Source organism: Neoarius graeffei, chromosome 20 (assembly GCF_027579695.1).
Source record: "Neoarius graeffei isolate fNeoGra1 chromosome 20, fNeoGra1.pri, whole genome shotgun sequence".
Taxonomy (NCBI): Eukaryota; Metazoa; Chordata; class Actinopteri; order Siluriformes; family Ariidae; genus Neoarius; species Neoarius graeffei.
This window is the reverse complement of record NC_083588.1, coordinates 46855338-46881064: the sequence shown is the minus strand read 5'-3', so window position 1 is coordinate 46881064 and position 25727 is coordinate 46855338. Positions and strand designations below refer to the sequence as shown.

Here is a 25727-nt window from a genome sequence, read left to right as displayed (position 1 = left end):
CACTATTTTGCTAGGGTGGCACAGTGGTGTAGTGGTTAGCACTGTCGCCTCACAGCAAGAAGGTCCAGGTTCGAGCCCGGTGGCCGGCGAGGGCCTTTCTGTGCGGAGTTTGCATGTTCTCCCCGTGTCCGCGTGGGTTTCCTCCGGGTGCTCCGGTTTCCCCCACAGTCCAAAGACATGCAGGTTAGGTTAACTGGTGACTCTAAATTGACTGTAGGTGTGAGTGTGAATGGTTGTCTGTGTCTATGTGTCAGCCCTGTGATGACCTGGCAACTTGTCCAGGGTGTACCCTGCCTTTCGCCCATTGTCAGCTGGGATAGGCTCCAGCTTGCCTGCGACCCTGTAGAACAGGATAAAGAGGCTACAGATAATGAGATGAGTTATATTTAAAAACTTTTGTCCCTTCACAAATTTGTGAAGTAAAATGCAATTTCAGCACTTCGTAGTGAAACAATAGCAGTGATGCTACAGTCATTAATCTGCAAACCTTAATAAAGAACATGGAACATCCTGCATTACTATACACTGGTAATAAAACTTGTCTTTTGTGAGGCTCTTAATGCGATTAATATCCATGATGATGTAATCCATGAAAAATCTACATGGCCATGGTTTTAAAGAATTTTTCCACATCATTTTGAAAGTTCCTTCCATTTTTTTTTCTTTAGTTATAGTATATTATTCAGTACTCTAATAGCATTGGCACTTCAGATCTGTCCCTGTATCCAGAACAGATGGTATGTGAACATTAACAATCAAGAGGTTATAATTTCATTCAAGAATATCAAGTATATCATGCATGTAGTAGGTATTCATTCCAGTAAAAACGTCTGCTAGGTCTTCACTTTATTCTTCATATGTGTTGTGGTCCAGTTTAATCAGCATGGTGGTAAAACCAGTGAGTCTGCTTAAAGACGTCTAAAACCTAAAAAGCTAAGTGCAATTTTGTCACACAGTGAATGTCACTTCTTTTTTTGTTGCATTGCTAGATGCCGTAGCAAACCAGACATAAGCCCAATCAACTCAGTTTGAAATTATATGCCAACTGTAAAAATGTTTGTGATGCTCCTGCATCATCATCATCATCATCATCAAAACAAAGAGCACTTACACATTCTGTACAGATGACAGCAGACAACATTTAAATGACCTAATGAATAAAAGGGAAATTTAACCAACAGAACAGAACTCACTGAATTAATAAGTGATAAATTCCCCATTATTGACATTTGAATTTTACCTCAGGTGATAAGACTAGAGAGAATGAGATGGATGATGCTGATGGTAAAGGTGATCACACAAATGTCTCAGTCACAAACTTGTAATTCTTTGATATACAGTAGCACTCATCTAAAATATTAAAATTTTTATGCCTTATTAATTGTACACTAAAGCAGGCTTGTAGTACTCAAGTCCAGGACTTGGACTCGAGTCTGACTCGTGCCCTAATTTTAAGGGCTTGTGACTTGACTTGGACTTGAGCACTGATGACTCGGACTCGGACTCGGACTTGCGCATTAACCGCATTCGGACTCATAAATTGGAGATGAGGACTTGGATTTTTTCTTTATTTTTTAACAACATAATAATTTGGCATAAGATAGTTATATCTACATTAATTTTTATGCTAATTTTGTGCAAGAAATTAGTTCATACATTCATATGTTCAGACTTCATGTTCAAGAATAAACTAATGTTCATGGCTCCAAAATGTCTGGAGAGAAGCCCCAAGGATTGTTCACTTTGCTCATACAGACTTCTTGTACATTGGGAAAAAATGCACTGCTGTGTGTTCCATATGTAGAAGAACTATCGAGGAGACGATGGGGACAACCTCGAACTTCAATCATCATTTGGTAAGACTACACCCAGAGAAGTAAGTGACATGCTATGTTCATTGCTCTGTTGATAGCAAGGCTTGCTTGCTGAGTGATGAACTAGCTAGTGTTAACCCTCTCTCATGTTATTTGCCCTGTTGATAGTGGGGCTTGTGTCTGACTCAACTCGGCTCAGTAGTGGACTCGACTCGGACTCAACTCAGATCAGTAATGGACTTGACTCTAAATTTTCTTTAATGACTTGGACTTGGGGTGGCACAGTGGTGTAGTGGTTAGCACTGTCGCCTCACAGCAAGAAGGTCTGGGTTCGAGCCCCGTGGCCGGCGAGGGCCTTTCTGTGCAGAGTTTGCATGTTCTCCCCGTGTCCACGTGGGTTTCCTCCGGGTGCTCCGGTTTCCCCCACAGTCCAAAGACATGCAGGTTAGGCTAACTGGTGACTCTAAATTGACCGTAGGTGTGAATGTGAATGGTTGTCTGTGTCTATGTGTCAGCCCTGTGATGACCTGGCGACTTGTCCAGGGTGTACCCCACCTCTCGCCCATAGTCAGCTGGGATAGGCTCCAGCTTGCCTGCGATCCTGTAGAACAGGATAAAGCGGCTAGAGATAATGAGATGAGATGAGACTTGGACTTGACTTGGACTTAAACACTGGGGACTCAAGCCTGGACTCGGACTCAAGGTTTAGTGACTCGACTACAACACTGCACTAAAGTAAATGCAAATAAATAGCTATCTGTTTTGGTGTCTTTCAGTGGAATTGAAATGGATTCTTCAAACATATTTTCAAATTTAAAGATTTAAAAATGCTTTAAATTTATTTGTGGTTGAGATATACACAAAAGAGAAGTGGGGTGTGTCACCACAAAATGAGTCCAGTGTAGCAAAAGTTTGTTCTAAGTTATAGCAATTTGAAACTAGAGTCCATCAAAACAACTACCCATTTATCTTTCCATCCATTATCTATACCACTTTCTCCATTAGGGTCACGGAGCCAATTCCAGCTGACTTAAGGAGAGACGTGGGGTACACCCTGGCAGGTCGCCAATCTATCACAGGGCTAACACAGAGACAAACAACCATTCACACCTTTAGGAAATTTAGAGTAGCCAGTTGAATTAATCTGCCTGTCTTTATACCTTGGGGGGAAACCCATGCAAGCTCAGGGAGAACATGCAAACTCCAAATAGAAAAGCCCCAGCTGGCCACAAGGTTGGAACCCAGAACCTTCTTGCTGTGAGGTGACAGTGCAAACCACTGTACCACCATGCCGTCCTACCCATAAATACATTCATAAATACATTCTTTAATCTACAGAATACATTATTCTTTAATGTATCCATCATCAAAATATTCTACTGTAAAACAACATAAATATGACTTTGTAGGCCAAATAAATGTGTCCTATGCATTCATTTCAATTCATATATCACAAAGATTACAGTTGATTCTTTCCAAACTTGGTTTTCAGTTAAAATGATGATGATGATGATGATGATGATAACTTAAACACTTCCACTAATTTCTCTGGATTGGCTGCACCAAATTTAACAAATGACCCCTTATTTTAAAGATAACTAACTGTAGATTTAGAATATCCACTAAATCAAGCTTTTATTTTTTGACCAACTGGACATATTTTGTGGTGACACATCCTAAATGTGTGTCAGCCCTGTGATGACCTGGTGACTTGTCCAGGGTGTACCCTGCCTCTCGCCCATAGTCAGCTGGGATAGGCTCCAGCTTGCCCACGACCCTGCACAGGATAAGCAGTTATGGATAATGGATGGATATCCCAAATATATTTCAGTTCAATAGTTTTCACAATACTTTCTTATTTATTCAGAGTTAGCAATGAGTTCATCACTGTAAAACCAAAAACTTTTGTATACCATTCTTAAGGGAACACTTCCGTGTTTTCAACCTAATCGCTATCCGTTGCATTTGTAGCGTAGGTGTGAATACCACAGAAAAAAAAAAAAAAACTTTTAAAGCATTTTCCCATACTGAGAAAAGGATGGAAAACCCATTTTCGACAAAATCACTTATAATGGAAGTCTAAGTGCAGTTGCTGAACTTTGTCAATTAATGTTTGAAATATAACATAGGGAATTCAAAGCTAACCGGTCCACTCTAACAATAAAGTTCGAACAGAAAGACTTACCAAAAGTGTTACTGTATATTTATTTATTTATTTATTGCATAACTAAGTTGAAACTGAGACACTTCCATACTTACTTTGAGCTATGCAGACTATGCAAGTAAACCTATGTTACAGGAGTCCCATTCCTAAAAATATGAATAATCCAGATTCATTCATTCATGTGCAGTAAGCACTTTATTCTGGTCAGGGTCAGAATACAGGGTGTTTAAAAAATTTGATATTATTTGAGATGTAAATATCCCAGAAACTACATAGTCGAGGCAAATGAAACTGAACAGGCTTAATGTTGAGCAATATAATATTTATTCCTCAAAATTTGAATGAGAAATTCAAAGGTATGTGGATTCCATGAACGATTTCACAAATTTTCAATATTCGCGAACCCGCTCGACCATCTCTTCCGATGCTGGTGGTTGTCCAGATCATTTTGCTCTGCACAGACAGCCTTCCTCTTTGAACTTTTTGTGCCATGTCCAAATCTGCATTGTAGTTGGTGCGTTTTTAAAGAATTCTCTCATAAATGCATGCTGCATAGTCTTGTTCGAATGTCTTCAAGCGTAATGTAACACACAAAACACCTTTTCTTTTCCAGTGAATGGCTTTTCTATACCTTCCATCCATCTATTATCTGTAGCTGCTTATCCTGTGTAGGGTTGCAGGCAAGCTGGCGCCTATCCCAGCTGACTATGGGAGAGAGGCAGGGTACACCCTGGACAAATCGCCAGGTCATCACAGGGCTGATGCATAGAGACAAACAACCATTCACACTCACATTCACACCTATAATCAATTTAGAGCCACCAATTAGCCTAACCTGCATGTCTTTGGACTGTGGGGGAAACCAGAGCACCCAGAGGAAACCCACGCAGACACGGGGAGAACATGCAAACTCCACACAGAAAGGCCCTCGTCAGCCACTGGGCTCGAACCCAGAACCTTCTTGCTGTGAGGTGACTGTGCTAACCACTATACCACTGTGCCACCCCCATTTCTATACCTAAAACAAAAAACATTAAACATAAATTTTTGATCTGTTTCCACACATGCTGTTAATATTTGAGGTCAATTGAACAAGAATTGGTGGCACGGTGGTGTAGTGGTTAGCGCTGTCGCCTCACAGCAAGAAGGTCCTGGTTCGAGCCCCGTGGCCGGCGAGGGCCTTACTGTGCGGAGTTTGCATGTTCTCCCCGTGTCCGCGTGGGTTTCCTCCGGGTGCTCCGGTTTCCCCCACAGTCCAAAGACATGCAGGTTAGGTTAACTGGTGACTCTAAATTGACCGTAGGTGTGAATGTGAGTGTGAATGGTTGTCTGTGTCTATGTGTCAGCCCTGTGATGACCTGGCGGCTTGTCCAGGGTGTACCCCGTCTTTCGCCCGTAGTCAGCTGGGATAGGCTCCAGCTTGCCTGCGACCCTGTAGGACAGGATAAAGCGGCTACAGATAATGAGATGAGAGATGAGATGAGATGAACAAGAATTGGCAAAGTTATTAGATTGTGAAATTATATCAAATTTTTTGAAATATCCAGAGCCAACCCCTGGAAGCCTGGGTATAAGGACCTTTGATCACAGGGCAATGTATAGACGTATTCACACATTCATTAATACATAGTAGCAATGCATCTACTCACATGTTTTTCAGAGAAGGGAGGAAGCCAGACATCCCAGAGGAAATCCACAAGAGGAAAGCATTCAGAACTTCAAACAGACAACAATCCAAGCTCAGGATTAACCCGGGAACCCTGGAGCTGTAAGGTGGCAGCACTACCCACTGACGTCAATTATCTAGATTTTAGAGCTTAATTTAAAAATACCTCTAATCATTTCTACAAAAATTCATGTTTCATATACAAGATTACTAGCAGAACTGAGCAATGCTCTCACATTTTCATTATAAGTGAGATTGGCCTAAGCAGGTTTTCCATTCTTGCATGTGGTAATTGCAGATGCATTATCAACATGGTAGATAGAGGTTAGGCTGTGAAACACACGGGTTTCCCCTCTCTGTTCTGTGCTTAAGTTTCACTCAGTGCGTTTGTGTCTTTTAGGTAATGCGCACAACTTCCACATTGGCATCATTTAGCCATTAAGATTCAGTTTTACACCAGGTATAACCATTTTAATTACTTTTTTTTATCTTCCCATCTCCCCACACCACCCACTGTTGCATTTTTTCGGCTGATTAAATTGATGAAGGGCTTATTATTTGATTAGCAGCTCCATTTTGCTGTGGTGTTTAGTTTGGCTGACTGATTTAATTGAAATCACTTACTGTAACAGCTTATCTTTTGTGCACCACCCGACTGATCCACATCTGGAGCTGAGTGAATTGTTCCTAAACTTTCAGGACAGCGCTTGCTTTAGGAATGTGTGTGTGTGTATGCTAGGTTAAAATTAAACACCTGGGAGATCGGCAGTCAATAATAGCCGCACTGGATGTGTGGAGTCTTCTTTGCCTTCTCACAGCCCTAAAATGAAGGCACTTGTGATGTTCTTTTCTTTTTCCCTGTTTTTTTTTTTTAAGCTCTTGGTGAAATAGGTAACCATTTTAAATGCATGTGTAATAAAAGTGCACTTTTATTGGGCAGATCTATGAGAAGCTAAGATTGCGCATGGATTGCAGTGGGTCAGGGGCCAAGCTTTAATGAAGCATATGGATGTGTTTTGCTATGTGGTTTGGCAAATACATTACCCAGCAGTACTCTGTGGTCTTTCTCTCTCTACCTACTCCGACGTTCTGAAAAAAAAAAATTAAAAACAGTTCTTATATCCCCTACAGACAAACTGAGGTTTGGCAATTAAGGGCTAATGACTAGTTGGCCAGTCATAGCCATAGTGATTTTCACTCATTCATGACACAGTGATTCAAGACAGACTATTCTTTTCCTGTTTTTCTTTTTCTTTAGTTGTGTCTTGGATTGACAATGGCTGAAGTAAATATTCACTTCCCACTTATCAACTGATGTCCTTTCAAGTCATTAAAACAGCTTCAAACTTGTAAAATCTATCACAGGCTCTTTCTGAACCTTTTCATGCTTGGTGGTTTTGAGAATAGCCAGGATTTTAAGGTGAGGAACTTGAAACTCAGCCCATATTGTTTTAAGAGGTAAAACTTACACCATATTTGCGTTAGTGTACAGAGGCTGAGAATTGGATTTGGAAGCTGATATTACAAGAATATTTTCACGCTAGTGCTCCTTTCTGTCAGAAAGCCCTTAGTCTCAGAGTGGGATGTTGGTCTTCATCCAGCCCCTGTTTCCCACGCTTCTCACACAATACAGCTATACCAAGTAGCAAATGAATTGCCAATAGCTTTCCTTCATGAACAATGTTTGTTTACTATAACGGTTAATGGTTTGTGGATAGTTGATGTCAGCAATACTGGTTACCACATATTGTATTGTGGATTTTATGTTGTGATGCTGTCTTGGAAAAGTGGTACTTTGTGCATGCTTAGAGAACAAAATATCTGTTTGTGTGTTCAAGCAATTTTTGTTGTAGCTTCTTTTCACTGTACTGTACAGTTCCTCAAGGGTTTGGGGGTAGTTAAGGGTTCTTAGTGTCTGCTTGGAACCAAAGGAAAATATGAATTCTTCACTCCTGCTGAGATATTTGGAAAGTTAGAGTTCTTATGTTTTACGTGGAACATCAAAGGTTCTTAGTTATTGCTTAGACTTTAGGATAGTTTCTACTTAGAACTTTGAATAGTTAAGGGTCTGTATTTTCTGTGTATAAATTGGGGTAATTGAGTTGTTATCTTCCACATGGCATTTTGGACAGATAAATGTTTTCGGTTTCTACTTGGAACGATAACTAAGGGTGCTTAGCTTTTACTTGAAAATTTATATGGCTGGGTTCTTAGTGTTTACTTGAAATATTGGCTAGTTCAGGGTTCTTAGCCTCTACATTCAACTTCGGATATTTAAGTGTTCTTAGATTCTATTTGAAATGGATAATTGAGGATTTTTAATTTCTACTTGGAACATTAGAAATTTAGGGATTCTTAGCTTCTGCTTGCAACATTGGATAGCTAAGAGTTCATAGGTTCTACCCGAAACTTTGGTGAGTTAAGTGTTCTTAGCTTCTACTTGAAACACTGGGTAGTTAAAGGTTCTTAGCTTCTAACTGAAACTTTGGTTAGTTAAGTGTCCTTAGCTTCTATTTGAAACATTGGATAGATAATGATTTTTAGTTTTGTATAGAAATGCAAGTAGAAAAGAGTTCTTAGTTTCTTTTGGTAACTTTGGATAGATAAGGGTTCTTAGTTTCTACCAGACACTTTCATTAGTTAAGGATTCTTGGCTTCTGCTTGGATCATTGGACAGCAAAAGCCTTTTAGGGTTTTTTGTTTGTTTGTTTTTTTGTTTGTTTTTAACAAATGAAGGTAAATCAGCATTCTTTGTTTATACCTGAAAATATGGACAGTTAATGGTTCTTAGTTTCTACATAAAACATTTGATAGTTATGGGATCTTAGTTTCTACTTTGGATAGTTTTGAAGTTTCGTAGCATCTACTTGAAATGTGGCATAATTGAGGGTGTTAGTTTCTTAATTCTGCATGTAATACCTCTGCTTTTAACTTTGGATAGTCAAGGGGTTTTAGCTTATACTTGTAACTTTGATATTATCAAATATATTTGATAGTTCTCTGTTGCAGGGTTCTATGTAGAACCTCTTAGGGACCTTCATAAAAATATTCATCATTCAAAGGGACAGTTCAACTGTAGGTTGTAAATGTCCTAACTGTTTCCTTCTCTCATTTCTTTGAATATTATAAGTATATATCAGCACTTTGAGAAGAAAAAAGATTTAATTGTCTTCATAATATACAGTACCATAAATGCAGTAATAATATACAGTAAATGTTTGCACACCCCTATTCATTCATAGGTTTTTCTGTTGTAGAACAATACCAAAGACATCTAAACTATGAAATAACATATGGAACATGTATGGAATTATGTTCAAAGTCCTTCCCGCACCATTCATGGCACGTTTGGTGGCACCGATCTCCGTTTCGTAGCCCTCGGCCTCTCGCCTATATTACATACGGTAGCTAGGGTTACAGTGGGGGGCTAGTCCTCTGGTAACCACAGGAGTTTGATTCCCCACTCGCATCTGTGTTGCAGTGTGCCTTGCCAGAAGGCACCATTTTTATGATGGTCTTTGGAATGACCCAACCGTAAGTACAACTCGCGATCTCCCGATTGAGAGGCGGACACACTGACCACTAGGCCACTCGCCGGTCACATGGAATTATGTGGTAAACAAAAAAGTGTTGAAAAAAAACTAAATAAGTTTCATATTTTAGATTCTTCAAAGTAGCCACTGTTTACCTTCATGACACTTTGCACACTATTGGCATTATCTTCACCAGCTTCATGAGGTAGTCACCTGGAATGCTTTTCAATTAACAAGTATGCCTCATCAAAAATTAATTAGTGCAACTTCTTGCCTTCTTAATGCATTTGAGATCAAACAGTAAATTAAAAAATACAGTAAATAGCCCTATTCCACAACTGTAGTAATCCATATTATGTCAAGAACTGAACAACTAAGTAAAAAGAAACAACATCCATCATTACTTTAAGACATGAAGTGTCTTTTAATTTACAGAAATAAATAAAAACAACTGAATTAGAAGGTGTGTCCAGACTTTTGACTGGTATGGTATTGGGCTTTCACTATATTTTCCTTTTACATAGGAAAATAATTAATGTGATGTGATATGTATTCTATATTAACAGTGAATTGTTTACCTTTATTTCCTTTCAGTAAACATGAAACATTATTGACTTATGTTGATACAGCATGTAGCAAAGCTTATCTATTCAGCCTAAATGCATGAACAAATATTTTTATAGTTTCATTACTGAGTAAAAAAAGAAGAAGAAAAATCAGATGAGACAGGAGCAATCATATTTGGTTTTATTCTATTAGATATGTAATTTGTTTCATTTGTCATTTACATAAGTGTACTGTCATACCAACTATATGAAATTTGTCACATTTACACAATGCATTGGAGAATATGGGCTAAGTACAATTAACATTCAGCCCCATGAGGGGAGCAGGGACTGATAGAATGAATTCCCGTTTGAGAATCACCCTTGACATCTTCATCTAAGCATATGGCCTCTTAAGAGTGTCTCAGTTTCCATCTAAAGCAGGGTTTTAAAGGATACGTCCATAGTTTTGGCTTGCCAAACGCAAACTCGTATCAAGTATTGTCACTTGCCACTGATTTAATACGCACTACCCATGATCAAGATTTCTTTGTTCGATCGTTGTTGTATTATCCTGTAAATGCATAGAATGGTATAATAATAAAACAGGAAAGTGACAGTAGATGATAATTTCTGCATCTTACTTCATGATACTAAGAATATATAGCATGTGTAGCTTGTGAATGTTCAAGCCCACTTCTATTCAACTTTACCCTGGATGTAGTTTATTTGGATAATGATGTAATGTCCTGTAACCTTCATGACCATCTTCTCTTGACTAAAGACCCAGTAAAATGTACAAAGCATACATACAACTTATATTTTATTCAGGTCAGACATAAAGGGAAAAAACAGAGCAAAGCGATGCAGAATTGAACTTTATGAATGTAACTCAAAGACACCTGACGTAGTCTACAGGCACTTTGTGGTGCTGGATACTCTTTGAGTGTACTAATTCAATCAGTTTAAGTGCTACAAAAGTAAACTGTTTTTTTTTTAAAATAAAATTCTGCTCTGAAAAGGTAATTCTATCAAGAAACAAAATAATGGTTTCTATAAAAGAACAGGACTGGATAAAAATAGAACTGAACACAAGATAGAACAAAGTTAGCTAGCGCAACACATTTTGCATATGAATATTAATCACTAGGCTTGTGTACATTCTATACTCATCCTTGGGTGATAAATGGAAGTAAAAGCTGGTTATTGAGTGAAGACTGTACACTGCGATGCTGAATATAGAAGTGCTTCATTGTGCCATTGGAGCAGTTCATAAAGGAAAATCCATGTTAGCTTCTGTCGCTTGTACTGTGATACGAGGGACACTTTCTTATCCACTTGCATTCCTTTTTATAAGTATGAAAATATCAGTACTCTGGAGGCTAAACTGAAGGAACAGCACGTCCTGCAAACTGAGAGTTTCTCTTTCATTTCTCTGTTCATGCAAAGATCACAGTTGTCCTCTGTTATCTTATGTGTTCACAGAGAAAGCAATCAAGATAATTAAAACAACAACAATAAAGCAACGTGTCTTTCGTCTTCACCTGTAAGTGCTTTCAGCAATACAGTGGTGTAGAGCTGCATGAGTGAGGCAATGGAGCCATAAAACGCATTAAACTCCAACACAGAGGCTAGCTGCAGAGGCCAATGATACGCTCCATAGAATGATTTAATGGAAGGCACCCAGCTGAGTGAGGAGGACGGCTCTGAACTATAATGCACAAGAACAGACTCTCTATTGCTCTGCCAGACAGGAGGTGAATACCGACTTCAGCTTATCATGCCAAGCTGAAACTCGTATTAGCCAAGTGAAGCGAAACAAAGGAGCAAAGCAATAAGGCAATGGTACACACCAGGTTCTGTCAAACTAACATCCGACCATGAGGGCATCTTTCAGCTGCTCCAAGCCCAATGCTACAGAAATAAGTAAAAGTACAGTCGTTTCAGTATGCAGTACTTTTAATGTCAGCTATTTACATTAGATAAGCCTGAGTAAAATAGAAAATGTGTCAATACTGTGCTCGTTTAAAACAAAGTTTGATCAATACTATAGTGGTTATTTATTGCAGTTTGAATCCCGCCGCCATTCCTCAGTTTGTGCCCAGTGACCTGAGAGTGATGTGCTAGATTACAAGCTCGCATTCTGGATTGTGGAGTAAACTATAAAGCCATGCATCAGACACAGTAAAACTATATATGTGTGTGTGTGGGTGTGTGTGTATGTGTGTTGGGCTGGGGTGGTGGTGGTTACTCAATACATTTCTATGCCGCTTCCGCTCATTAGGTTAATGAAGGAAGTAATCCTTGAGGAAATTGGTTGAAGAAATTGGTCGGTTTTGGTCGTTCTGTTGTGGTGTGTGGATGGTACGTGAGTGTTTGCTCACATTCACACTGCTCGTTCTCGATTTCTTTCCTGTAACTTCTTGATGAACTCCCGGGTCCCCTTGAAGTCTTGAAGTGATTTGATAGCATGTGTAGACATTCTATTCACTCACTCACTCACTCACTCACTCACTCACTCACTCACTCACTCACTCATTCACTCAGACTGCTAAGCTACTATTGAAATACACATGAAATTAAAATAGTTGTTTGGAACATCCACACCCAAGGTGACACTATACATCTAAAACATGGACCAGCAATTTATCAATACTCTTGAAGAAGAAGAAGAGTAAGCAAGGTACTCTGTTGCAATGTTACTATTTAAAAAAATATTTCTCACTTTCTTTGCTGTCATTGGCTAGTAGTTTTTACTCATACGGTAATCAGTTCACCAATTAGACAGTTAGTCTGACTGGAATTTGTCTGATAGGAAAACACTACATAGACAGGGTTCAACATAAAACCTAACGGCTTCTCCAGAGAAACTTTCTGTTGCAGGGTTCTACATGGAACATTTTAGGGAGCCCCAAAAGGGACAAACTGAAGAACGTTTAAGGGTGCTGGTTAGACCCATTTTTCTAACAGCAGCACAGTGATACAGCACTTACACTCAGTCATAACCACTCATAGTCCAAAGATGCTGAGCTGGCTATGGAGCACAACCGCATCAGAGCATCTAATGGACCTCAGTTTACCACATGTGGCTGACTCACCAACCACGGCATGAATTATCTACCCATGGTTCTGAAAGCTGGGTTAGTCAGCCTTGGGGTGGAACTGAGAGAGATAAATGGTGGACAGAAGTCTGAAGATGAATCACTGAATATTGAGTCTGGGAATTACACGTGATGTGTATGAAAGGAAAGAGTAACGTATTAAGCTGACTCCCTCTGCTGTACAGAATTGCATCCAGCTGACCTGCTATAGTTTGCTCTCAGTGAAACAAGACCCATATAACTCGGCACTGCAACATAAACCTGGGTGGAAGTGAGGTAATAGCGGAGGGAATACAATGCACTTACAGTATGTATGTGTGCAGGAAATGGAGATTGTACTGTATGTGGGTATATCAGAAAAAGAAACCTGCTTAGAGAGAGAGAGCGAGAGAGAGAGAGGACTTGCTAAGTATAGATGTGAGTCATTACAAACATAAAGGTCAGTAAATGTCACCTTTTCAAGATGTCGCCTACACACACTGGTACAGAATTAGCTTCACTTCACAAACCACCATTAGGGGTGAAAACAGCACCACTAACAGGCCTAGACTTAAAGGGCACCCTTTCAAATCTCTGTACACTACTTTGAAGGAAGGAATCTAACCAACACCTCAAAGACATGCGTTTAATCCTATTTTCTAGGCGGGGTAAGAATAAAGAATATTAAGAACAAAGACTCAAAAACCAAGCAAAGGAGATTAGTGCGATTGAGGCATTCTTGTGAAGTCCATATATGGCCTATGTGTGTTATAGGTCCCGATCTAGATCTTTTATTCATCTGAGAGGTTGGTGGGATCAGCTCATCAGGAGCAGGAGGCAATGGCTGGAGCCAGTCTGAAAAGAAAAGAAAAAAAAACAGGCCTGCTTTCTTAGCTCTAAGAGTGTCTTTAAAACATGAAGTGGCTTTGCTTGGGTTGGTGATCTTCAGTTGGTTTGAGTTGATTATGTTATGGATTAGTTTGTTAGGAAAACAAATGCATGGTTTACATACATATATTTTGGAATATACATCATTTATAATACATTGAGGAATGTGATAAGGCCATTTAGATTTGATTGGTGGTGTTAAATGAGCTGTTTTGTTAGATGTCAGTGCTATATATGAAGCCCAATTTAGATCAAAGTGTCATTACAGATGACAACTGCTGGTATGATCTGAACTGGGTTTCAGTCTGTAAGGTTTTGACGTTGGAGCATGTGGATAATATGATGCCATGTTTGTAGAAGTGAAGATTTGTGGCCCCAAACATCTGATTGCTGAAGTTCTCCAAGCCCACATAACCCAGTGCATCAGGGAAATGTCCATACTGGGTTTAATAGGAGCTGATGGTCACTGTTAGCTAATGACCACCAGAACAATATGCCACTTTTCTCCACGCTCTTCCCACCCCTTTTCTCTCACTGGTACTTCTTCTCCTTCATTTGCTTGATGGTGTCACCTCCTTCAGCTGGTCCCTTCATGCCTGTGATGGCGGAGAATCCGACTGAGCCCCTCCATCCACCCTCACCACTGGGAAAAGAGAGTGGGAAAGAAAGAATTTTCTTATTATATTTTAATGTATTATACAAGCAGCACTCTTGTACCATTATCACAATTCACAGATTATGATTTTTGAAGTCTAGCATCCACATCATACCACATCAACTTCCACATCCAGACCATTTTCATATACATGAAGTAGAAATAATATCTTCATAATGTGACATAGTTCCAGTAACACAGGATTTGTGTGGGTAATCATGTATGACTGGGGTTCTACAAAAAAAAAGCCTGAGTTCCCCAAAACATACAGTTAGACTGAAATGGTACTCTCTTAGAATAAAAAAAGGGTTGTTTAGAGGTGTTTAATGGTTTCTAGAATCCTGAAGAAGTTCTCCTCTGAACTCTCTGATTGGGGAACCCGCTGTTGTACGACCCTGATTCCAAAAAAGTTGGGACAAAGTACAAATTGTAAATAAAAATGGAATGCAATGATGTGGAAGTTTCAAAATTCCATATTTTATTCAGAATAGAACATAGATGACATATCAAATGTTTAAACAGAAAATATATCATTTAAAGAGAAAAATTAGGTGATTTTAAATTTCATGACAACAACACATCTCAAAAAAGTTGGGACAAGGCCATGTTTACCACTGTGAGACATCCCCTTTTCTCTTTACAACAGTCTGTAAACGTCTCGGGACTGAGGAGACAAGTTGCTCAAGTTTAGGGATAGGAATGTTAACCCATTCTTGTCTAATGTAGGATTCTAGTTGCTCAACTGTCTTAGGTCTTTTTTGTCGTATCTTCCGTTTTATGATGCGCCAAATGTTTTCTATGGGTGAAAGATCTGGACTGCAGGCTGGCCAGTTCAGTAACCGGACCCTTCTTCTACGCAGCCATGATGCTGTAATTGATGCAGTATGTGGTTTGGCATTGTCATGTTGGAAAATGCAAGGTCTTCCCTGAAAGAGACGTCGTCTGGATGGGAGCATATGTTGCTCTAGAACCTGGATATACCTTTTAGTATTGATGGTGTCTTTCCAGATGTGTAAGCTGCCCATGCCACACGCACTAATGCAACACCATAACATCAGAGATGCAGGCTTCTGAACTGAGCGCTGATAACAACTTGGGTCGTCCTTCTCCTCTTTAGTCCGAATGGCACGGCGTCCCTGATTTCCATAAAGAACTTCAAATTTTGATTCGTCTGACCACAGAACAGTTTTCCACTTTGCCACAGTCCATTTTAAATGAGCCTTGGCCCAGAGAAGACATCTGCGCTTCTGGATCATGTTTAGATACGGCTTCTTCTTTGAACTATAGAGTTTTAGCTGGCAACGGCGGATGGCACGGTGAATTGTGTTCACAGATAATGTTCTCTGGAAATATTCCTGAGCCCATTTTGTGATTTCCAATACAGAAGCATGCCTGTATGTGATGCAGTGCTGTCTAAGGGCCCGAAGATCACGGGCATCCAGTATGGTTTTCCGGCCTTGACCTTTATGCACAGAGATTCTTCCAGATTCTCTGAATCTTTTGATGATATTATGCACTGTAGATGAAGTTCAAACTCTTTGCAATTTTACACTGTCGAACTCCTTTCTGATATTGCTCCACTATTTGTCGGCGCAGAATTAGGGGGATTGGTGATCCTCTTCCCATCTTTACTCCTGAGAGCTGCTGCCACTCCAATATGCTCTTTTTATACCCAGTCATGTTAATGACCTATTGCCAATTGACCTAATGAGTTGCAATTTGGTCCTCCAGCTGTTCCTTTTTTGTACCTTTAACTTTTCCAGCCTCTTATTGCCCCTGTCCCAACTTTTTTGAGATGTGTTGCTGTCATGAAATTTCAAATGAGCCGATATTTGGCATGAAATTTCAAAATGTCTCACTTTCGACATTTGATATGTTGTCTATGTTCTATTGTGAATACAATATCAGTTTTTGAGATTTGTAAATTATTGCATTCCGTTTTTATTTACAATTTGTACTTTGTCCCAACTTTTTTGGAATTGGGGTTGTAGATTTCTGCATAGACGTTTTAAGGGACTGACAAAGAAACAGACCAAAGAACCCTTTAGGGTTTTAGATTTATCCATTTTCTCCTCAGAGTATACTCTAGAGCCATATGGAGGAAGGGTTGCCAGGTGTTGGTAAATTTACAACCTAGCTACTGCTAATAACTTTTTTAAAAAATTGGGCATTGGAAAGGAAGACACATTTTTATTCTTTGTCTCAGTCTTTATATGGTAATCAAGTTCACCATGGTGCACATGCAATTCTGATTTGCAGTATTTGCAATATGTTTTTTTTTAATTATCATTATTATTATTATTATTATTATTGCCTGGCCATTAGTCAATCCATAATCCGCCTTTGCTTCCCCCAAACTTTACAATACAGCTTACAGCAGAAATGCTTCTGTATATCATGGATATGCTGTCTGCACTTACACTTTCTCTTTATATATTTATTTATCTCTTTATTGTACAGCCTGTGTTTGCAGAAACTGATTAGATGTTATTTATTTATTTGTTTATTAATTTTTGCTTTAAAGCAAAATCTTGGTGATCGCAAGCTACTTAAACTAGTCCAAAAGATGCCACCCACAGGCTTGCTTTTTCCACCCACAACACATTTGCACTTTGGTGTAAAACCCACAATCCTGGCATCTGCGTGTGAAGGACTGCATTACAGCACAGGTTAAAAGTTGTTGTTTTTTTTTCTCCACACTCATAAATACATGATGCTAGTCAAAATTACAGTTGTGGTCAGAAGTTTACATACAGTGACATGAATGTCATCTTGGAGATGAATGTCATGGCAATATTTGGGCTTTCAGTAATTTCTTTGACCTGTTCTTTTTCTGTGGCAGAATGATTGCACAGCATACATCTTTAATTAAAAAAAAACACTAGAATTTGGTGTAAAAAGTTTTAATTTTCTTTGGGTTTTCTGAAATGAAACCAGCGAGTTGGACTAGTGGTTAGCATGTCCACCTCTCAATCGGGAGGTTACGAGTTCAACTCATGGTCAGGTCATACCAAAGACCATTATAAAAATGGTACCTACTGCCATCTGGCAAGGCACACTGCAATACAGATGTGAGTAGGGAGTCAAACTCTCACGGTTACCAGAGGACTAGCCCCCCACTGTAACCCTAGCTATGTAATAGGCGAGAGGCTGAGGGCCGTGGAAACGGAAATCGGCACCGCCACTTGGCATGGGAAGGACTTTGGCTTTTTTAAATCAACACAGGGTCAAAATTATACATACAGGGTCAAAATTTTACATACGCTCACTTAGATTATTAATTCAGAGATGGTGAAACTTCCAAAATGTCTCTTATCTTGCCAAGGCCAAGGTCTCTTAACTTCCTGTTAGTGATCATGATTGACTACAGCTGGTAGCTTCTCTGTGCCTTCATAAAAAGGGTTTGTTTACAGAACTCAATGGATTGACCACCACACAATATGATGGGAAAGTCCAAGGAGCTCAGTGCAGATCTGAGAAAGAGGATCACAGATGTACACAACTCCGGAATGTCTCTTGGAGCCATTTCTAAACAACTGCAAATTCCAAGATCAGTTCAAACAATTGTATGCAAGTTATTGTGAGGTGTAGTCACTTTGCCAAGCCACTTTGCTTCAACAAAACCCAAACTGTCACCCTCAGTTGAAAGGAAATTGGTCTGGATGGTCAGGAACAACCTGGGAACCACCATGGCACAGCCCTGCCATGAACTGGAAGCTGATGGATCACTGTCTACAGTTCAGTGAGTTTTACATCACCATGGACTAAGAGGCTGCTATCCAAGAAATAACCCCCTGTTCCAAAATTGACACCTTCAAGCTTAACTAAAGTTCAAAGCTGACCACACAGACAAAGAAAAAGCCTTCTGGAGGATAGCTGTATGGTCAGATGAGACAAAGATTGAGTTGTTTGGCCACAATGACCACGATGTACAGAGGGACACTGTACCAGCTGGTGGTGGTGGTAGCAGCATCATGCTCTGGGGCTGTTTTGCTGCCAGTAGAACTGGTTCATTGCACAAAGTAGATGGAATAATGAAGAAGGAGGACTACCTCAGAATTCTTCAGGATAAACCATCAGAAACTTGAACACAACTTGGGACTTGGGAGTTACAACAGGACAATGAACCCAAACACGCATCAGAGCTGGTTGTGGAGGATAAAGCAGACTAACATTAAGCTTAAAACAAGTCCTGACTTCAACCCTACTGAAAATATATGGACCGTGCTTATAAGTCAAGTCCATGCCAAGAAAAAAAAAATTTAATTGAACTCTACCAATTCTACCATTAAGAGTCATGAAATAGCCAACCACAATTCTGCCAGAAGCTTGTTCATAGTAAACAAAAATGTTTGGACAAGGTGAATCTCGAGAAGAGGCATTTTACTCAAATATTATTTTGCCCTGTATGTATAATTTTGACCCTGTGTTGATTTCAGAAAACCCAAAGAAAATTAAAACTTATGTACCAAATTCTTGAGTTTTTTTTTAATTAAAGATGTATGCTGTACATTCTGCCACAGAAAAAGAACAGTTCAAAGAAATTACTGAAAGCCCAAATATTGCCATGACCTTCATCTCCAAGATGACATTCATGCCACTGTATGTAAACTTATGACTACAACTGTAAGATGATGATTAGAGTTGGCCACTGCATTTAGATTTTTATCATCGAGACAGATGAATACAGAGTAGATAACCTAACGTAACAATGTTCATTTTTTATTTTAAATTGTGTTTAATGAGAGTGCTGTAGAAGAATATTTTGTGATTTTAACAGTCTATTCAGCTTTCACCTAATGGGGGCTCTCTCGAGCTGGATGCTCACCCTGGACCCTCCACCCTCCCCCATACTCTTTAACTGCAATCATTACTACATTCAGTATGAGACACAAATGCTCCATTTTCCCACTCAACCCTTCAATCTGCTGTCAATTGTGGGGAGCCATGGAAACGATTCCAGAATGCAGAGAGCGCTCTTTGAATTCCTTGGTTCCATTTTTGTGTCTGAATCGCGGCCATGCCATGCCATGCCATGCCAATGCAATGGTACAACAGTGTTCAGCCATACAACGCCTGTTTATTTATCCTTTTTTTTTTGGCCTGTCAATGTGTGACATCATAAGTATCTCTCCACTGCATCTTACCCCAATTTGAGAAACAAGTGCTAATTCTCAGTTTGCATGTGCAGCTCAGGCTGTGCATTAACATATCTAGTTTGTTAAATTAAAGTGCAGCATATCCTGTTTTGAAGTTTTACTTGTTTTGAGGGTTCAAATGGCTGATGCATTACAACTGGCAAGGTTGAAATATCTGGTGCATTAAGACTTGTGTAACTTGTTTGACTTTAGTTGTCTCTGTGACAACTATAATGGCATTTCCACTCCTAGGGCTCTATTTTGAACTTGCCACGAGCTTGGGTACCTGCAACAACAAGCAGACTGAGTAGGCTGTTGATGTTGGGTAGCATGGTGTGGTGGTGTAGTAGTTAGCCATTTTGCCTCACAGCAAGAAGGTTCTGGGCTCAAGCCCAGTGGCTGAGAGGGGCCTTTTTGTGTAGAGTTTGCATGTTCTCCCTGTGTCTGTGTGGGTTTCCTCCGGGTGCTCTGGTTTTCCCACAGTCCAAAGACATGCAGTTAGGTTAACATGGGGCTGCCCTTAGGGGCTTGAGCAAGGCACCTATCCCCCAACTGCTCCCTGGGCGCTGTAGTATGGCTGCCCACTGCTCTGGGTATGTGTATGTGTGTGTGTGTGTTCACTGCTTCAGATGGGTTAAATGTAGAAAGGAATTTCTCTGTGCTTATGGTAAGTGTTTACTTATTAAGAGAAATAAAGTTCTTCTTCTATAACTTTTTTACTTCACTGATCCTGGGGCGGCACGGTGGTGTAGTAGTTAGCGCTGTCGCCTCACAGCAAGAAGGTCCGGGTTCGAGCCCCGTGGCCAGCGAGGGCCTTTCTGTGTGGAGTTTGCATGTTCTCCCCGTGTTCGCGTGGGTTTCCTCCGGGTGCTCCGGTTTCCCCCACAGTCCAAAGACATGCAGGTTAGGTTAACTGGTGACTCTAAATTGACCGTAGGTGTGAATGTGAGTGTGAATGGTTGTCTGTGTCTATGTGTCAGCCCTGTGATGACCTGGCGACTTGTCCAGGGTGTACCCCGCCTTTCGCCCGTAGTCAGCTGGGATAGGCTCCAGCTTGCCTGCAACCCTGTAGAACAGGATAAAGCAGCTAGAGATAATGAGATGAGACTTCACTGATCCAGCAGCAAGAAAAGGAAAACAAACTCTACTGCCTATTGACGTTTGCATTTTTCATTTGATGCTTGTTTAAATGAAGCACACTCCAGTTGGTTCTTTTTTTTTATGTTGTGCTTTTGCTAATGCTGTGTTGTGTGCTATTCTTTTCCAAATCATGCCACCTGTTGTACTACACACAAAGAGAAAATGCACTCTGGTTGTTAGTCGAAGCTATTTTTACAATAAGATTAATTAGCTCAAATGGATGCTAATAGTTCCAGAATCAGAATACAAAGGGATGTGGAAACAGTCAGTGCGTTTACATGCACATCCAAATCGAGCTACTGTCGTTAATCAAGCTAAGGGTCCCAGCAGGGGTGCCAGAGAAATCCAATCCTACATGCACACAAGGAAATCGAGCTATTGTGTGAGGTACATTGTGCACCCGAGCCACAGGTGGCGCTACACGCCCCATCATGTTGGTACACTTCCGGTTGTCGTCATGAAGAAGAGCTATTCAAGAGTATAAACAAAGTTATCAGTTCCGTGTTCGTTCGTTCTCCTTGTTCCTCCTGACCTCTTCTGCTGCTCGCTACTACTACTGTTGTCATGCCGACCGAGGCTGTTGTGTTTCCCGCTTGTGGTCTCGTCACTCGTCACTTCCGGAAGGGGCAGTGCTGAAGTAAGTAGCTCGGCTACGTAGCTCGATAGGGTTTACATGCACTAAGTAGCTCGGCTACAATCGCATAATCTAGGTCGCGTAGCTCGATTATGAGAAATCCAGTTCGGTTCGATTTCAGCCGAGCTAAGGTGTTTCCATGGCATTTAGAACTTCGATTTCAGTCGAGCTACGGCAGAAATTTGATTTTCTCTATGTGCATGTAAACGCACTGAGTGACAGAACTTAGCAGAATGCAGTAAAGTGTATCTAACTCTACCATAAAACAGTCACCTCGCATGTCAACACTTCATAAAGTGAAAATAAAGACACTATCCAGACTCAAAAACATCTTTATGCGTGAAAAGAGAACACCAAAGCTCATAGCCAAAATCTTAACCAAAGACACATTGCCATTGAAGGTGCAAGCACCAGAGACATTACCTCCATAATGACTCTAATCAAGTAGAAACTGAGGATAATGCATGACATAGTTCATGCTCCATGCAACTTTTTTCTGGTGTCCTGCAGGATCCATCCATCCATTATCCATAACCGCTTATCCTGTGCAGGGTCACGGGCAAGCTGGAGTCTATCCCAGCTGACAAGAGGCGGGGTACACCCTGGACAAGTCACCAGGTCATCGCAGGGCTGACACATCAAGACAAACAACCATCCACACTCACATTCACACCTACGGTCAATTTAGAGCCACCATTTAGCCTAACCTGCATGTCTTTGGACTGTGGGGGAAATCGGAGCACCTGGAGGAAACCCATGTAGACACAGGGTGAACATGCAAACTCCACACAGAAAGGCCCCTGTCGGCTACTGGGCTCAAACCCAGAACCTTCTTGCTGTGAGGCGACAGTGCTAACCACTACACCACCGTGCCACCCCTTCCTGCAGGATCCAAGTTCCAATAATGCATACAGTCCCAATCTGATATCCTATCCAACTAGCCATTGGCTACCTATCCAAATTACGAACCAGACAAAACTAACACTTGATTTGCTCAGGAATTTAATTTTCGATAATGATAGATGCCTTTTAGTAGGATCAACAGATAGCAACCATCTATAATGTTCAGTTATGTCTTTTGGCACAGTTTATGCAAGACATCATTAGGAACTGAAGCAGTTTATGGGTCTCTTTATAATAGGATGGGGTCCAACATTTATCACCCATTGAGGAGAACACAGAATGCTTACATTGTAGTACAGCTAAGAGAGCATTTGTCTCATGTCTGTGTATGAACCTTAGCGCTCTACTGTACATCTTTATTGGTCCAAGGCTGATTTATCCCTGTTTACACATTAATGTCAAATGATAAAGAACAACAAAGCTTTAATTGACTGGAAAGAGAGTAGAAGAGTAATAGCCACATTAGAGAGGTAGTTGAAGAGAATGATGCTGAAAATCTTGAGATTGAGATGCTACAGTTGTCAATAGGAAGAAAGAAAGAAAGAAAGAAAGAAAGAAAGAAAGAAAGAAAGAAAGAAAGAAAGAAAGAAAGAAAGAGGTTCTTTGGGACATGGAAGAGACTAACAGCAGAGAAGCTGAGCACTAGATGGAACAGTTAAAATTTAAACAACCCATCCCCCTGTCTAATATCCATTCATCCATCACTCCATTCCCCATGGGTCAGATAGAGCTGCAGAGGATGGACAGAAGTGAGAGAGAGAGAGAGAGAGAGAGGGAGGAAGGAAGAGTGATTACTGTTGATCTTGTTGAGCAAGGCTGAAGTGGGATGGTAAAGTTTACCTGAGGGAAATCTCTCCCAGTCTGAGTCAACATCAGACAGTATGGAGTCTTTCTACGCCTTGATTTTGTCATGGTAGTGTTTTGTGTGTATGTGGACAGCCAGAGGGTGTTTAGCAAAATTCTATTTGAAACTGATATTGATTTGGAACCCAGTAGCCAGTGTTGCCTATAATCACTGCTGTCATTATCTGGGCCGCACCATAGATCAGTGGTTCTAACCTCCGACCCGTGACTCATGAAACTGCAACCCAAAACGTATAATCTTTCATTCAGTTGCTATATTTCTTCTGAAATTGATACAACATGCACTGTAACTAGGAATAGTCTAGCCCTTTAAACCATTCCTGTGTATTTGCTCGTGCTTTCAGTTGTGGTTGCCTCACCAAAAGACCACAATACTTCAGTTAAAAAGGTTTAAAACCAATGAAATTTTTTTTCAATGAATTCCACGACACTGTAAAAAAAAAAAAGTCATTGCATTCCTTAATTTCAGGTCAGGTCAGGTCATAAACCTGACCTGAAATTAAGGCGGCAGCACGGTGGTGTAGTGGTTAGCATGGTCGCCTCACAGCAAGAAGGTTCTGGGTTCAAACCCAGTGGCCGGCGAGGGCCTTTCTGTGTGGAGTTTGCATGTTTTCACCGTGTCTGCGTGGGTTTCCTCCGGGTGCTCTGATTTCCCCCACAATCCAAAGACATGCAGTTAGGTTGACGTGGGGCGGCCTTGGGCTGAGGTACCCTTGAGCAAGGTACCTGACCCCTGACTGCTCCCCGGGCACTCTGGTGTGGCTGCCCACTGCTCTGAGTGTGTGCGTGTGTTCACTGCTTCAGATGGGTTAAATGCAGAGGATGAATTTCACTGTGCTTGAAGTGTGCATGTGACGAATAAAGGTTTCTTCTTTCTTCTTCTTAAACCAGCTACTGGTAACCATGTAATCCAGTACCACCTGTATATGGTCGGGTCATCAGCGACAAAACTGGCAACCCCCCCAGGTTTTCCTGGTGAGGAGGGTGGCTAAGCACCCTGCAGGATGAAAAACAAGACCTGTCAAAGGGCAAATGCACTCAGAATCAACAGCCACTTAGGAACATAACTAAGGTTACAAAGTACAAGTCCCTGGCCAACCACTGTGGTGATGGGAACAGCAGCAGTTGTCTTGGCATGTCCTTGCCCTACTGCACCAAACCCAATCACCGAGAGAGTGACATTAGTAACTTGCAAAAGCTAGTGTCACTTAAACTCTTTGCAAGCAGCTTATCTGTAAATGTCAAATCACCATGTATTAATCTATGTCAAGTGTCAAGCCTATCGTGCTGTTGTGCTCAGCACATTGCTGTATGGCTCAGAATGCTGGACACTATATCGTAACCAAGTCAAGAAATTTTCTGCCTTTATGATGCAACACCTCCGACTGATTATGAAGATCTCTTAGAGGGACAAAATTACAAATGAGGAGGTTCTAGACAGAGCCGGCCTTCCCAGTATGGAAAAAATACTCATTCACAGAAACCTCTGGTGGCTCGGTCATGTCCACCACATGGACCAAGAGTGTCTGCCCAGACAACTCCTCTACTCCCAGCTCTTACTCGGAAGCCGAGGCAAGGGTAGACCAAGGCTATGGTATAAAGACACTATAAAACGGAACCTCAATCATCTACAAATAAATCTTGACTCCTGGCCCTCCGTAGTGGCTGACCATTCATCATGGACATGTTGGACTTCAGACTTCTTTCACACAGATTAGGCAGTCTTCATTGGTCATCAACGGACAGCAGTCAGTCAGCATTCCTTAAAGGTAGACTGCCTTTCAGATTTTTCAAGCTTAGGTCATAAAAAGAATTTTCCCTGACACCCAATTATTTTTGTTTAGTGCACCGAAAGCTACTGAATTTGAATCACAGACTTCCAATTTTATTAGGTTTTTTAAACATTGAACAATTTCATGAATTTAGGGCCATATGGCCCTAAATTCTCCGCTATTTTTTCCTGCTTCACCATGACCCAATTCAAGATACTACATCATGCATCACATTGTGGGCTTTCCCCGTTTGCACAAGGCATTGTGGGATACAAATTTGAAATAAGAAAGAAAAATGGAGGATGTGAGTGTGCGAATGAAACGTGAAAGACCGACTACAGTAATGGAAAGTGAGAAGAAAAGATGTTATGTTGTGAAGGAAAGGAAACACAGGATCAAACTAATAAATATTGGCGGTCAGCGAGCACCTCAGTGTAATCAGCTGTTCGTTTAATGACAGAACGATGTAACTGTCAGTGCATGGTCAATGTGAACCTGCACATGCGCACACGGACTTCCTCTGTCTGCTTGACTGCGCGAAGCAAGCGATTTCATGCACGTTATTTGCTCGGGAATCCACTCAAATTAAATACCTTCCCAGCCACAGAATGACCTGATATTTTGTGAGATATTACAGAAATAAACATATATCACAATGACCAAATTTCAGAGAGAACTGAATTTCACTGATTTTGTGAAATTGAAAGGCCGTCTAGCTTTAATACAAGACGTTACCATGATGATAGCATCTTTTTTTCCCACCTATAGCAATTATCATTGTAGTAACTGCAAGAAAATTACTTACTATGACATAGCACTAATTATATTATGTTGCAAAACGCAAGTCACCCCAAATTATTTTTTCATAGTAGGTATGATGTTGGTGCCTCCTACAAACATGAACCCCATTTTCTAGAATCCTCTGAAAAAT

The 25727-nt window shown here is 40.6% G+C and overlaps 1 protein-coding gene across 1 annotated transcript in view; it reads right to left on the bottom strand.

The window, feature by feature from the left end:
* Positions 1-9908: 9908 nt before the first annotated feature.
* ngfra (nerve growth factor receptor a (TNFR superfamily, member 16)) overlaps positions 9909-25727 on the bottom strand; it is a 102091-nt gene continuing 86272 nt past the window's right edge. Inside the window, exon 6 of the mRNA XM_060901836.1 lies at positions 9909-14333. Coding sequence (XP_060757819.1) covers positions 14281-14333 — 53 coding nt within the window. The 3' untranslated portion in view covers positions 9909-14280. The remainder of the gene's footprint in view (positions 14334-25727) is intronic.